Source organism: Botryllus schlosseri, chromosome 10 (genome assembly GCF_051294905.1).
Source record: "Botryllus schlosseri isolate E-star chromosome 10, Bs_hap1, whole genome shotgun sequence".
Taxonomy (NCBI): Eukaryota; Metazoa; Chordata; class Ascidiacea; order Stolidobranchia; family Styelidae; genus Botryllus; species Botryllus schlosseri.
The window spans coordinates 9,141,047-9,157,364 of NC_137245.1; the positions used below are offsets into that span (position 1 = coordinate 9,141,047).

The following is a 16,318-nucleotide window of genomic DNA, read 5'->3' on the forward strand; positions in this document are numbered from 1 at the left end:
ATTACAAAAACCTGAAGTATTTCCACCTTACCTCACTTAGAAACGATAGGAAACGACATTCAACACCGAGTCACAGTGTATAGCCTACTGTAGGTCTACAATTGTTATAGGATGTAAGGTACTTTTTCGTAAATTCAATTCACAAATTGATGGGTAGTGCTTTCAAACTTTTAATTTTCTTCAGAATTACGCCATTTCTGGGAATTGATTGAAAACACATGCCAAACTAAGTCACATCTTGTTGATGCGATAACAAACGTGTACGTACTAGGCCTACGAACAAATAACATAAGCGATTACACGAATGCAAAATTAAGGGTAAGTGAAAACGACAGGTCGGACCAATAAATCTATATAACCTAACGTCCGAACGCAGTATAGCAATTGTCAACAGTTCTGTTTCAAATCAGTTTACTAACAAAGACTTTATAATACCCTATGCACGGCCCATACTGATATACTGGTATGGATTTTGTTTGGGGTATCGAAACCATACCATCACATCAAACAAAATGACTGCATACTAAGGCAGAAAACACCCGATCCAAGCTATTTTTACGAATAAAACCTTGCCAAAACTCAAAAGTACGCAACCTCACCCTGCTCACGGATTTTATGCCGAATCGAAGAAGTTGAAGCGAAATATGAAGCGACCTCCATATAAGGTACGTCCATCACGTCATTCCGAACATCATCACGCATCGGTGATTTACGCAGAATCTCTTAGAGCACCAGGCTTCACGATCATCATCATTGGTTTATTAGCATTTTTTATCAGTTCAATACACCACGAGGTAAATATTATTTCAATATCTGACAGAGATTCCATCAAATCAATCTCAATTTCCTAAATATTACCTTGCAAACGGTAGGGCTACCATAGTTTGGAAATCTGAAATAAGGACACTTTTTCAAGATTTTCAGAATTGCAATACCGGAGGGAAATCCTAAAAAAACATGGTAAATTTTCTTCACTTCGTGTTCGGCTGACTAGAAAAAAGGTCAGCTTTTTGACTCAGCTCCCGAAATAGCCGCCGGAGCATTACTTCAGCGCTGATTTAATGTATCTCAATCGGATTTTGCCCTATATTTAACCATAATTCTCAAAAAAGAGGACATTTGGACGTCCTCCGAGGACACTTTTAAAAAAAACGGATAAACCCTTTTAAAAGAGGACGTATGGTAACCCTAGCAAATGGGTCATACACAGATGAAGTGTACAATTCAGCCGCCGCAAGGGCGTTCGCAGTAGCTGCATACGATATATCCCTATCAATCGCTGCTCACATCATACCATCGCAAAAACTGCTACTGAGTTCTAATGATATATATATATATATTGTTAGCACGGGCTGAAAGATTCGCAAGGTGATAGTATAGTAAGCAGCTGCTACATTGTAGGTGTACTCATACGTAATCATTAATCAACCAACATCCGGCAGGGGATCACAGGACGCCATTATTCATTATCCTGTCGCGGATTACACAGCAACACGTCAACGTAACCCTTCGCCCGACCTAGCTCTCATCATCAGCTCAATCTCTACACTCAACTTCGCCTAGATCTGTAACTCCCGCTCCGACGCACTCTTTACCGACACATGGGTAGTGAACGTGGCACTTCCGGTTAGCCCACTTACCTAGACGCACACGAGAAACATGAAAGCAACACCTATAACCATGAACACACTACTCGCTTCATTCGTTTTCGGGTGAACACGTGTATTTAATATTCATATCGCACGAACAAATGCTTGTCAACCCTCTTCGACCATCGACAGAGCTTTTCCACACCCTCTTCTTGTCGGCATCTGCATGTTGTTAATCAGCCAGAATCGCTTTGCGAAGAGATGCCTATAGAGCACTCGAGCAGCTGCCCCATCCCAGTTCCTCCAATTGCAGGACTTCGAAAGAAAGCCTCACAAGGTAGGCTTATTTTTAATTTTTGGTAAATTCATTGCATTCCGGCGAACTTTCCTCCGTTCCTCTCTGTGACTTTTCTGTTCTCTGTCTCTCTTTGCCTGGTTTTCAGACTGCAAAATGGGACAAGCGTTGAATCTTGTGTAATCACAATGCTTATATGTTGGGCAGAGTTCGTTAAAGTAGTCATCATTGATATAATCAATTGCAAGAATGCAATCGTTTATTTACAAATTGTGCTGTTACTATAGTGCCGTATGTCCGTATACTTCATAGTTTGTTATTGTTGCCATTGGTACAATGCGAATTTCATGGTTTGTGATTTTGATTGTTGCGTCATACATTGCCTTTTTGGTTTTGCTTTTAAATCTGTTTAAATCCCTTTAGTGTGCCGATAACTCTTGAAAAGAGGCACCCGAAAAGTCTTCGAGTTAATAAATATTATTCTACAATGGATATTGTATTGAAAGCTATTTCCAATCAAGTAAAAAAGTAAGTATTCCAGACCTAGCTTTGCCTAAAAAGTTATCCAAAACCTAACTGAGGAGTTGAAAAAGTAGTGGTACTTCGTCCGCCTCAATTTTTGGTCTTGGGTGATGTGGACAGTGGAAAATTGGGACCCAATGGCCAGAAATGTCAAATTCCTAGGCATGACCGATTAGTTGTAAGCAGAGGTGGTCAGTAACGAAGTACTTCTACTTTTTCAAAGTGCTCAAGTAGTTTTCCTCCACTTCTGGTACTTACTCAAGTAGATCTGATTTTCGCTACTTCTATTTCGTAATACTTTGTGATCTGCTTACTTACTTTTCGCTATTTGACTGCATAGCATATCATATCCAGCATAGTTCAATCAGATTTTACACAGAACACGGCGATTACTGTCGATCTATTGCACGAAGACAAACCGAATCTTGAGGTAGGTCGATACAAAACAGTGTGAAAGCTGCAGATCAAACGATCTCATCGACCTACAATAGTTCTAAGACTTGTAGCTAGATATCAGATACAAGCTACACTCCAAATATATAATATAGGGACCAAAACACACATTAAGTCGATACTTATGCTTCCAACAGAACAACACAATAGTTCACTCACTTTTCTTGATTTGAATGTTGTTTCTGCACATTGCTGTGTAACTGGCCGCTTGCTGGTCGAATCATCATTTTCAATACGATCTTCAATGCTTGCTCTTCAGAGTGAAATAAACAAAATCACAGTTTTATGATCACAACTAGAGCTCAACCGATATCAGAATGTGATATGTGTACACTAGAACTTCAAATTGGTGGCAGTAATTTGAACTTTATTTATTCAGACTAAAACTAGAATTAAGTAATAAGCACCTGGAAATATATTATTTCAGCATATCCATCAAGAATTGAAGTACCAAGATCCTCACGAATCAATGCAACATTGCTGAAGACCCGCTCGCATGAAACAGTTGCAATAGTGGTAACGTCATTAGACACTCAGGCCAGTAAATATTGATAGGAGTCGATTGATAACGATCAGCCGGAAATAAGCAAGTAAAACTTACTTCATAATTTTGCGTCGCTTTTTAATATCGTCATGCTTGACTTTGCTCAAATCCTTCATCGTGTAGAATTCTTGATCGGTCTTTAATTGATACATCTTAGCCTCTTTCGCTTTTGGATTCTTCGCTTGCTTGGGCAACTATCGAAAATCAAAAATCTCACAACAGGCCCTGCAGCGCCACATTTAAGACGGATACCTTTTTGTGATGCTGTATCCATCTCATAGCCGATTCATCGTCGGAAGACTCTTTATCGGATCCCTTGCCTTCCGGCTTGCTCTGAAGTCAAGGAACAGATGTGGTAAATATACTCTGCATTTGCTACTCAAGCTGAATTAGAAGCAATACTGTAAATTTATGCTCAATTAGAAGAAGCAAAGAAAAGTTCCGAAAGTAGCAATACTGTAAATTTATGCTCAATTAGAAGAAGCAAAGAAAAGTTCCGAAAGTGCTCAATTAGCCTAAAAATAGATTCAAGTAGAGGGATGTCATTAGTAGGACGTTGCTACTGTCAAAATTGCAAGATGTATTATCCGACCAACACAATATCCTTAATCACACTATGAATAGGTGAAATATTTGAATATATATATATATATCTATATATAGTTACCGCAATACCCGACTACGTTACCCAGACAATTACACCCATAAAACTGGTTTAGATTTTGCCCACAGGCCAAAACTACTTTGTACTAAAATCCAAACTGTAAAGGAGCCAGTTTACCTAAAAACTGTTAAAGTAGAAGTACATCATGACAATATCTGCCAAAGAATACAATGGTCAATTCACAGGTGGAAAGAATTGTGTTGCTTGCCCTTTGTACGTGAGTAGAAGTACGGCAACTGCTGCACATAGCATTTGTTAGGTCCTAATTATACAAAATGCCTTACATCTTCTTTATCTGATAATACGTCATCCTCATCTTTCGCGATCTTTTTCTTTCGCATTTTATCGAATTTCTTGGTGACGACAGGGTTGATAACTTGAAATTCTTCAGATTCCTCGTTAATTTGGAACTCGGGATTTTCGAACATAGCTTTGAACCGATTGTCGCCAAGAAGCGACTCCGCTTCTTTCTGTGTATACCGAGAAACCATTAACAAAGGCCGGCACACATTGCGAATAACCACATACCTTTTGTTTTTTCTTTTTGCCACTCTTCAGTTCGAGATCGTTAGATTGGTGCATTAGTTTTTCCGCAAGATTCCTGTTGACTTTAGGTAATTTCTGTGAAATCAATTGCATGACCTCATCGATGAAAATAACCAATGTCTTGAGACAAGAGTCAGGTTCAATTATTAATAATCATTCAAAGATACTAAGAGAAAAAATTTTTTTTCACATCTACCGTACTTTGCTTCTCGGGTGTTTTGCTGGATACTTCTTGGCTGGTATAAGAAGGGATTGCTAACCGGCACATTGAATACAATCTACTCTCTCTTTAACAGGCAATAGCAATATACAGCAGGTTCATTACATAGATTTGAGTGTCTGCATAAGCATAACGCAGACAGCGATACATCGTACCAGATCTGTTCCTTAAATATCGAGTCTGCCAACAAACTGGCATGCAACAAAACCATGACTTGATATAGCCTGTCAATAAAGTGCTTTCCATCCAATATCATCATTGATAACTGATATCTACAGAGGCCCTGAATGAATGAGCAATAGCATTAAGGAAACTTGGCGAAAACAGAAGTTTCACCAATGAAGTGGCAAATGGGTAATGCAAAACTTTACAAGTATCACATCGTCACGTTTTTGTGTCAGTACACAAAAACTTAGATTACCTTGATTTGAACGCGGTTCTCTCTCGACTCTTCAATCTTCTCATGAATCTTCTTCTTCCTATACTCGCTATACGCGAACGGATTCGCTATCGATTTTGCCTTGTGATACAGCCGAATGTCCATAAAATATCCGTGCATATACGCTCGCAGCAACGAAGACCCGATCAGATGCGAAAGGCCTAAGAAATGGATCTCAAAGGTTATAAAGGCGCTGATGTACAAGTTAAAATAACACCCAAACTTTCTGCTGTAAATAAAAGCAAAAAGTAGTGATTTTTAAGATGTGCATAAACTAAAGTCCAAAAAAGTAGCCCACTCCAGCAATTTTTACAAGTAGACTTGGCCGAGTGGTGGCTTACTTCTAAGAATCATTCGGAAGTGGCTGCTATTGAAATTGCAGGATGCATAGTCAGACAACACAAGATACAAGCAACAGAAAAACTACCTAGACTTTCCAATTCCTTCACGGTGATGAATTTGAAATCGTCGTACAATTCTTGGGTCGGATTTTCCTCAAGTTCTTCCGTCAAGCTGTCCAGGAAAGAAGCCCATTTTGGAGCAGGGCCCAGCATCTGAGATCAGAGCGAATACTTGAATGAAATTCAATGGGGATGCAGCTTAATACCAAGCAAGCTACTTCTCCACTTTTGGCAAAATCGAAAGTGTGAAAAGTTGATGGTTTTACCGAAAAATACAGTTCATACTTACGGGTATGAAAAACGTCTGAATCTTGCTGCTCTCATTCGCCAGAAACAACAGACCGCTGTCTTTCACGATGTGCATATGATTGATGTCGTGTTCCGGTTCGACGGCCGTAACTGGTGCACCCTGAAACGAATCGCACCGTCAGACACAAGCGCATAAGTCACACGGAACCGGCCAAACGCTTACTGTGTTCTCGTCCCAGAGTTTCACGCATCTCTGGTCGGACGATATCACGATCTTGTTGTCGTTGTTAAAATCTATCGAATGGATGGGCAGGTCGTAGTGATGGTCTTTGTTCACAAAAGGCTTATTCGTGCGGATGTCGTAGAGCAGAACCTGTCAACGATGAACCGGGTGAGATTTCCATACTTTACTGATCATATAGTCACTGGAATGCCTAACTGTCTTTAAGTTCACTTCTGGTGATCGTCACCATCTTGGTTTTACTGCTATTCAGACCGGTAGAAAAATATTGCTTTCAGGGCTACCTCTGTTAATATCATTCAATCATTTTCATTAAATTAAATAATCCAGACAGAATTAGTTTTACTATCTTAAAAATATTCCATCAATATAGGTCTGTCGACGTTTGTACGTGTAATTGTGCAATTTGATTCTCGCTAGTTGTCATATTAAGACAACCGGTACGGCCGTCTTTGTGTACAATTGTTGTTGAAATCACTCCAGCGAGTCATACTTTTCCAAATTTGATTTCATTGCTCGATATCATGCCATTAATCTTCTTGATGAGGGGCACATGAGCTTGCAAACTATAATGAAATGAAACAAGTCTTGAAAACAATACAATTGGACATAGATCTTTCATATTAGCCCGGTAGTAGGAATCATAGGTTAAGTGGACATGACGTTTAATGAGAGAGCGTGTTTGAGTTTCTCCCAAATGTGGGGTTGCCACAGCGGATCAGCACTTCGCGATATGCATAACGATTTGGCCGATGTTTTACCCCGGATGACCTTCATGCCGTATCCCTACCCATTTACTGCAGCCCTGGACTTGCTGTGCTTGCCAGCGGCTGGGTCGGCGTGGGGCCTGGTTGAAGTTGGATAAACCAGTGTAAACGTGGACTCTTCAATATTTTTTGTATGCTTCACATTAATTAGGGTTACCATACGTCCTCTTTTTTGACTTTTTTGAAAGTGTCCTCGGAAGACGCCCTTTTTGTTCTCTTTTTTGAAAATTCAGGTCACGTTCAGAGCAAAATGCGAGTGATATGCCGTAACTTAGCACAGAAGTGACGCTCCGGTGGTTATTTCGGAGTGAAAAACGGTGATTTAAGCTCTGAGCGAAAAGTTGACCCTTTTTTTTTAGTCAACCATCTAGCAATGTGGAGAGGAGAACGGTATTTTGAGCTCTGAGCGGAAAGTTGACCTTTTTTTTTAGTCAACCGATCACTAAGTGGGAAAAATGCACCGATTTTTGAGAATTCTTCTCGGGTTCTGCAAGTCTCAGGTTTCTGAAAAAGTGTCCTCTTTTTAGATTTCCAAAATATGGTTAGCCTACATTAATGCACGAGACTTGCAGAATGAATTTCGAAGCAACGTAAGTGTGTACTTTTGGCAATATCTTACCCGACCGTTGCTGGTTCCTACCGCCATCTGCAGCGCACCTTTGAACTTTAACGCCGTAATCTCCGGACATACGCACGACCTGAAAGAAAAACATATTTTCGACCAACAGACAAGCAGAACAGATTCTCTTCCGAGTAGCAGCTCAGTCAGCATCAAGCCTCAGGCGCTGTTGAACTCGTAAAGCGAATGAAGGAATCTCCCAGTGGCGGACTCATTTCATTACTGCAAGTTGCCAACTCACAGAGTTGTCCCATTTCTAATAAATTGAGCTCTCCCTATATAATACATTTTTGCAAACACAGCTGATATTTTTGCCGATAACCCCATGTCACATATTTTCAAGAATTTCTAACCCGATTTAACTTTATTCATCATAAAACAATAGCTGAGTAAGAAAACACATCTAACAATATAAAAAGATACAAATGAGCCTAAAACACTCACTCTAAGTCGTCAGACATATCCGCGATATTCAAAGCGCAATCCAACACCCCGACCCTCTGCTTTGACCGTGGGTCCCAACATTCCACCTTTCCGTCAATCGTACCCACAGCCAGCAAATGATGCTCCTTATTCAATTCGCAGACATTAAGCTCTCTGTGAAGATATAAAATCGGCATAATCATGCAAGGTACCGAGTATCCTGTAACATACACAACTTACTTAGCATCAGTCATAAAAGATTTGAAAAACTGTCCGTGACTAAGATTGAGACGATAAATTTCCGGCCTTGAAGATAAAATATTACAGTAAGTAATCTAGTCAGATATATGAACATATATTAATTTGTAATAGGCCACTTACCCAGCCCCGACTAGGTATAAGTCACAGTTTGCCGGGTGATATTGTAAATCTCGGCCAAACTTTGGCATCCTGATTCTGTACCAGCGTCCCTCTTGCGAATGCAGTTCTACATAGCGGTCGTTTAACAACATTGCAATCTGACATGGAAACAAGAAAAGGCTCATACAAAACAAAAAATGCCGTATTTCAATGATACAAACTTTTGAATAGTCTTCGGTCAGAATTTCAAAGGCAGCAACTGAAATTGGACATGATTAAGATGTTAGATTGACAAATACTTTGAAACTTCTATATGCCTGATTCCCAATGATGGACAATAGTCTAACTGAAACCTCTGCCCTAAGTTCAAACCAGAGTTCTCTCTGCTGAATCTGTCAATATCCCTATGAATGAATATCGTCCTCAGCAAACCCAATAATTACACTGGTCAACAAAATTTGAAGAAAATTTTTTGGCAGAACATCTTAGAGCTGTTTCTGGGGTTTTCAAGGTTGTTGATTACGATATTACATTAGTTTTGTCAGATTGGCTCCTGATCAGAAGATGTTTATACCCTTAAAAAAGCCCAAAATCACTGTATTCACCCTTGAATGTTTCACTTGGTAGGAAGAATATCGAATTGTTTTTTATTTTATACTGCGCATAAATAGATAATTGACTATGACCTGATGCGAAATATTGGTTTGTCAAGCCTAAAAATTGTACTTTTGCACAACAGAAATACATATTCTCCTGCATCCATTGGTCATTCTACCAAGATTAAAGAGGAGTATAAAGCTATCAAATTTGTCCTTGAAAAGCTTAACTAAAATACTCATATGCGTCTCATTTCTTTTGACTTCGTAAATTGAACAATGTTGTCATGTCGACAATTATTTTTACATGATGGCAAATATAGACTCATTGCTATTGCCAAGTTTTGCTGCAAATTCTCTAGCGAATATTTATTTGCTAGGATAAAAGCATTTGAGATACGATTATTTTGACTTATTATAGAGCAAACAGATGAAAGTGTTCAAAATCAAAAAGGCATCCATGATGATCGAAATCTAATTGTGTCTGTATTCATAATTAGTGGAAGGAAATGTTCTGCTTCATTCTTACCTTCTGCATCGATGCACCTTTCAAACTTGAGAGAAAGCTGATTGACGTCGAAGCATTTTATGCGTGGTTTGTACGTCCCTGTCCAAAAATAACACCAGAAACTTTACAATGGTGCAGTTTAAGCTCTATAATGAGCATTTGTTGGGGTTTGGAATAAAGATTGCTATAAAATTGGGGCTCCATGTAACAACTTGACAGGATTTGGATTTTGGTCTTGGATTGGAGCCAGAGTAGCAAATTTCAGGGTAATGAAAGAGATCGGATGCAACTATATGTTATAAACAACAATTTAAACTCAAGTACTGCTAGACCTATTGCATAGTTTCTGTGTTCAATGTGACAAACGTTATTCCGATATATAACAATTCAGCCTACCCGCAGCAAATATGTAATTTCCGTCCGGGGTAACTTTAACCTTTGTGCTGACAGTTGGCATTGAAAAATCCTGTATCAGTTCAATTCTTCTCCGCAATGCTACATCTTTCTTAAGTAATGCTCTTTTCTTAGCATCAGACAAGAACTGCAAATACAGGCGAACTGGTTAGTAATAGTTTCACATCATGCATATAAATTTCGGTAATTATCCTTTTACATACCTCAGGCAACGACTTTCCTTGGCTCAAGTTGTAGATTTTTACGTTGTTGGGGCTCGTAACTTGCATGTCGACCCTTCCGTATCAGCCTTTGTCAAATTCCACAGTAAAATATGGTCGTCAGAAAGTATTTACCAGAGAATGTAGCACAGATATCTTCGTACTGCTGCCAAGCCCTATATCGCCTAGAAGTTGAAGCTTCCACTATAGAGGATGTACTATACTTCCACTACCTACCAACCAGAGATGAGCGGATTTGAAATTTCTATGTCCTAATCCAATCCAAATCCGAACCTTCAAATCCAAATCCAAATCCTAATCCACAACTTTTTCATAATCAAGTCCATGTCCAATCCTAATCCGATTCCAAGAAAAAATACTAATTTATACAATTGAGGGATTCGAAAATTTTCTATCACAACCAACGATTCACTTGATTCAAGATAACTTAGTAACCACAAGTACATTAATAACTGATCTGAAAAAAGTTTGTCGCCATTCGCCACACGACATTTTAATCTTCTTGAAAATATGTAAATCCAATCCAAATCCTAATCCGTTCTGAAAAAAATCTCTAATCCAAATCCAATCCAAATCCGACAAAATTTCACAAATCCTGTTTTTTCAAAACCTAATCCTAATCCATGCTCATCTCTGCTACCAACAGGCGACAAATATACTTGATTATTTTCTGTTTCTGTAGTGGTCGGGACGCATGACTGATTATAGGGTACGCTGGCAGTACAGACAGACCACTTTCGAACACATATCACTGGAATTTGCTGGGCAGTGGGCAGTGGGCACTCGTTGCTCAATCCTCATACAGAGGTTTTCAATATTCGCGACCCGACTGAGAATATTTCTGGGAATCCTAATCGCATTAGGATTTCGTTTTTGTCACGATTTTATTAGAATGTTCCATCGCTAAATCAGTAAAACCACAGCCTTCATAAAGGCTATGGTAAAACTACGCTCACGCAACATTAGGTCCTTCGAATCATGGCCTGCGCCCCAATGGGGCCAGCAAATCACTGCTCAAAATATGCAGTGTCTTAAGCATAAAAGATATGCGTAAACTAGAAATTACCAAGTTCATGTATTAGTTCCGTTGCTGTCACTGCGCAGAAAATTCCAATGTCTTCGTTACCCCCGAATCAAAAGAATATGAGTACTACACCCGCGCGTCCTCGTCCAACTATCATGTGGCCGACAGGAACGATCATCGCTCTATCAAATATGCCGGACATGAATTGTGGAACAGTATCTCGCCTGCCATCCGACAGTCATCGAGCATGTCCGTCCATATGTCCACATTCAATTCGAAATACAAGCAATTTCTACTGAATCAATACTAGTATTTTTGTATTATCTTATTTACTTTTTATTCGGTGTCCATGCCTCCTCATCGTCAAGGACCAGGTGGGTGTCTGATTTCAAAGGCTATACTCCTATAAGTCGTTTCGACACCTTCCTATCTTCCTATCCAATGTAATGTGGTCATTGTGCTGCGTCTCTACGATTGTTTACAGCAGGGGTGGGCAATTACTACGGCCCGCGAGAGTCTAACGAAACTTATTTAAAATATTGATAAAATGAGTACTAAAAATCGAATAATGCAGGGACTTGATTAAACTTTTTCTTAGTATATTTCACCATGATAATTCTAAGGCGGTGGTTCTCAACCTGGGGGACGCGCCCCCCTTGGGGTCGTGAAAGCATCTGAAGGGGATCGCGAAGCTGAGCCCAACTGAAATTTTTTTCGCGCTCCGCGCGATTTACATTGAATCATAATTATGGCTTTGTATTTCATATTTACAAATCTCTCATCATAGTCACAACCTTCCATGCCAGAAAACCATCCGTTAAGTTTGCCAGCATCCTGGTTGCGTTTTATGATATAACGATAAGGGGGCGCGAACTCTTTCACCATCATAAGGGGGGGGGGGGTATGTCTTAAAAAGTTTGAGAACTACATTTCTAAGGTAAATACTTCCTATGTTATTTTCCATGTTTAATTTCTGTCGCGACAGCCCGATCTCAGGGTCCACGCAGTTTAATAGGTTTCAACTGCTAAACATTGTAACAGTGAGGTTGAGTGATGATCCCTTGGCTCCTGGATGTGATGGCGAACGTACGGTCTTGCAATATCCTGAGGCTTAGCTGTGAGTTAGCGAACTCAGGGCAACATGTAACAGTGAGGTTGAGTGATGATCCCTTGGCTCCTGGATGTGATGGCGAACGTACGGTCTTGCAATAGATATCCTGAGGCTCAGCTGTGAGTTACCGAACTCAGGGCAACATGTAACAGTGTGGCTGGGTGTCGTGCTGGAGCAGTAAGTAGCTGAACGACTTGCTTGTAGCTTGCTGTCTTAGGCGTTGGCGACTTCTTAACCCACAGTTTCACTCGGTACGGATGTATTGCAGTAAAGAGACGTACGTCAGGTAGCGTAGTAAAATGAGTCTGAGGGCGTGCGAGAGAGGTCGGCGCATATAGACGAGCGATACGAGAAAAAAGGTATAGACTTGCGCAGTGCGCGGCAAGATAGCGAGACAGGATATTGTGCAATCGTATGTGGGTCACATGGTAATCGCAGTACTACAGCAAAGCATGTAGTTCCCTCAACAGATACCTGACGTTATTTAGGGACGTTACGTTAAGGACCAGCGGTCTGCTACAACATTACAGAAATCCTAAACGAGATAGACATAATTCGGATCACGAGTGTGATTTCAGATCGGCCACTCCAGTTTTTATTATTCATAAGTGATGTGCTTATAAAAAACGATTTGCGCGTGTCTTAAATAGATTGGTTCTCTGTATGCGTACAATTAGGGTATTTATATTTTATCTACACATATAGTAGAAGCGTGTTTGAAGCTAACATGGTTATGATGCTGTCAGCATTGTGTGTCCCGAAACTGAACCTAAAGTGGAATCAGTAAATCTATGAATAGATCGCTGCTCACAGATTTAAATTTCAATCCTGTTCTAACAATCGGGACAACAGCCTTTCATCTCTATAGTTTTGACAAATTAGTTATTAAGGTCGGCCAGTCTATGAAATCTCGCCACTGTTTCTGGCGCGTGTACGATATCATCATAGCAATAGTTGGTTTGTTTGAAATAAGCATATTTATTATCTCCATGTCCTCACTATATAATCAAATACCAGCAATATTGCGTTTTGGTTTAAATTCCCAATTTTATATAGTGCGGCCCGCGAATGGATTCAGATGTTGAATGCGGCCTGCGAGCTCAAAAGTTTGCCCACCCCTGGTTTACAGCATCAATGACGATTCCCAGACTTTAAGGGCTATTTTGGGGAGGCTCCATTGCCTTAATGATATTTTAATATATTTTCAGAATCAGCACGACAGTAGCTTTCAAATAAGATTAACTTTATATAATTTGAGCGCTCGGGACGTCAACTATGGATTAGCAATTGTGTTGCTGAGCTTTTCTCTGGGCAAGCAAGCGTGACGATGGATGTTTCGTAGGCTATCTATCGGTAGGTTCGTTAGTTTGATTTACGTTCACACATTGAACAGATCAATAACAACTTGAATATAATGATTAATGTGCCATAGTAATTAAAAGTTCTCAAATATAAAAAAAAAGATATGTGGCAGTTAAATATTGTCGAATCTAATTCAAAATCCCGACGTGGCCGCACGAAATGCACTCGTGGGCCGCGTGGTGTTGAAACCCCTGGCTTAGACCATAGTATTTTCCAGTATTTAAATCAAATACTCATGTAATAAAACATAATTTGAAAACTTTTTCACACATGACTTCCCACCTTGACCTGGCCGTCTGAGCATAGCCTTAGTTAGTGATAAAAACAGGGAGATATATTACATTTTCTACTTCATTCAGTTCAACCCAGTCCTGTGCGATACCTAAAATCCCAGGCACTTTCTGCGTCAAGGGATATGTGGCCCTTGACACCGATCCAACAAGTCCCTGATGTCTAAGAACTCTTCTCTGCTATGAATAGATAGACAATGGACCCGACCAACCTTAATTTCACTGGTAGGCTACCATAGGAGCTTATTTCGTGTTTTGCCGACATCAAGTAGTTTCCCATCACGCATCAGCGTAGTCGAAATCGTATGCTATTCATTCCCAAATATTCCAAGCATATAAATCGCTGCCCTCCTCCATCGCAGCAATGGACGAAAACTGGAGTCGCTTAACTTCCAAAGTGACTATACTGGACAACATAACTTTTACATGCTTCGATTTCAACGACTTCTTTACCTCGGAATCAATTAAAAAGCGCATAAGTACCACACACGTGCGTCCACATCGTCCAATTTATCATATGATCGACCGAAAAGATCATCGCTTTATCGAATATGCCGGACCTGACGTGTGGAACAGTCTCCCGCCGGCCATCCAACAATCGACGAGCATGTCCAGTGTCCACATTCAAGTCTAAATATAAGCAACTTCTACTACATGGTGTGGAGCTCTGGCCCCTTCTCTCTCCTATATCTGTTATGGTATAATGCTATATCACGTGACTTATCGCATAGTTATAACCCAGTGCATATCAAAGATTGACTCAGATTATGAGACTCATGTACGCTGAAACTTACTGCTAAAACTATCCGAATTACTGTACAATATATCTGGAAAAGGCAATTGTTTGTGTCTATTGAACTACAGTCAAGAACTACACAGAACACAGGACGTTCGTGTCAGCTACTGCGGAAGTGCCAGTTAAGTTTTAACTGTAAGCGGATATCCGTTGATCACGGACTTGCCGTATACTTATCGCAGACTAACCGACGGCTATTACCTGATGTCGCAATGGACACTGGTCCGCCCTCAAGGTTACCGGACCACGACCTGACCTATCGATCTCGCCTTCCGTGACATGCCACCCCATTTTTTTCGCTTGCTTGTATATATTATCTTCTTTTACTTTTCATTCAGTGTGCAGTGCATGCTGCCTACTCTTTACATCGCCTAGACCAGGGACGGGCAACATGCGGCCCGCCAAGCGATTTTGACCGGCCCGCAGAGAGTTTCTACGCTGAAAGTGAAATTCTATTCTCAAAGTAATGACAATTTTTAAGCGTCACAGAGTGAATCCAAGCTTGCCAACCTGAGAAATATGGACATGAAACTATAGGCCTACTTGCTCTGTTCGGGTGTAGGCTACATATTTTCGACCATGAACTTGAACATTAACGAAACAGAGGGATGTTTTCCGATATAACTGATGTTCACGTGCAGTCTTTTACTAAGGGTTTCTACATAGGCTACGACATGCAGCCAGAGTTCAAAGAACCTAATTGTTGACAACTTTGATCGACCACAGATGTCTGATTGACTTCAACCGCTGCTGTTTATAAATTCATTGAATACCATTTTTGGTGTCTATGCTTTAAACTTAAAGTTTACATTAAACATCATCATCATCCACCTTGGCCTAAGCGATGTAAAGAAGAGACATATGCACACTGAATGCAAAGTAAAGAAGATAGTATAGAAAAAAGCAAGCAACGAGGAATGCGGAAGGCGATATCGATAGTTCAGTCATGGTTGCGGTAATCCTGAGAATGGACTAGTTGGCTATTCATTTAGTAGTAATTGCTTGTATTTCGACTTGAATGTGGACATGCTCGTCGACTGTCGGATGGGCGGCAGGATACTGTTCCACACATCAGCACAGGCATATTGATGGAGCGATGACCTTTTCGGTCGATCATGTGATATTTGGAGGACGTGGATGCACGTGTGTTGTACTTGTGCGCTTTTGATTAAGAGGTAAAAAATAATCATTGAAATATTCGAGGCAACGAACGCGGTGGAACTGATACATAAATTCGGCGATTTCTGTTGTAGTTTTTGCAGTGGCTCGAGTGCAGTGTTACTGGCAGCCTCCCCCAACAGAGGATAGGCCATATTGTAACGTCGATTGAATTAAGGATTAAAAGAGTATCAGAAGAACCCAGGCTGGCATGAAGTGTGTAAGACTATAGAACAGGCCGCACTTCGGTGATAATTTAGTGTCTGGGGACTGTGAATATGACTCTTCCAGGACACGATATTTTCCTTGTTTAGGTGGATAAATACACGATTAATTTGTGCATGCTAGTAATCCGGCTCGCCAAGTACTGCATTTTCCCATATCCTGCCCGCCGACCGGAGAAGTTGCCCCCCCTGGCCTAGACCAAGATGGGTGTCTGATTTCAAAGACTACCCCAAGGTGTTTCGATTCCCTTCTATCTTTTCAAAGTATCGCGACTTCTGTAG

At 40.4% G+C, this 16,318-nt stretch overlaps 1 protein-coding gene across 2 annotated transcripts; it reads right to left on the bottom strand.

The window, feature by feature from the left end:
- Window positions 1–1,701: 1,701 nt before the first annotated feature.
- On the bottom strand, window positions 1,702–11,281 carry LOC145448422 (nucleolar protein 10-like). Of its 2 annotated transcripts, XM_080326806.1 has the most exons (19): window positions 11,138–11,281; window positions 10,054–10,235; window positions 9,833–9,977; window positions 9,458–9,535; window positions 8,554–8,591; window positions 8,354–8,490; window positions 8,213–8,278; window positions 7,994–8,146; window positions 7,550–7,628; window positions 6,146–6,295; window positions 5,963–6,082; window positions 5,700–5,826; window positions 5,255–5,433; window positions 4,596–4,688; window positions 4,352–4,537; window positions 3,656–3,736; window positions 3,461–3,597; window positions 3,019–3,112; window positions 1,702–2,033 (listed from the first exon to the last, which is right to left on the bottom strand). In XM_080326806.1, the coding sequence occupies exons 2-19, from the start codon at window positions 10,117–10,119 to the stop codon at window positions 1,920–1,922; spliced, it is 2,043 nt and encodes a 680-aa protein (XP_080182932.1). In that variant the 5' UTR covers window positions 10,120–10,235; window positions 11,138–11,281; the 3' UTR covers window positions 1,702–1,919. The 2 variants fall into 2 exon arrangements, with proteins under 2 accessions (XP_080182932.1, XP_080182931.1); XM_080326805.1 differs by lacking the exon at window positions 11,138–11,281 and having other exon boundaries at window positions 10,054–10,491.
- Between the last annotated feature and the right edge of the window lie 5,037 nt (window positions 11,282–16,318).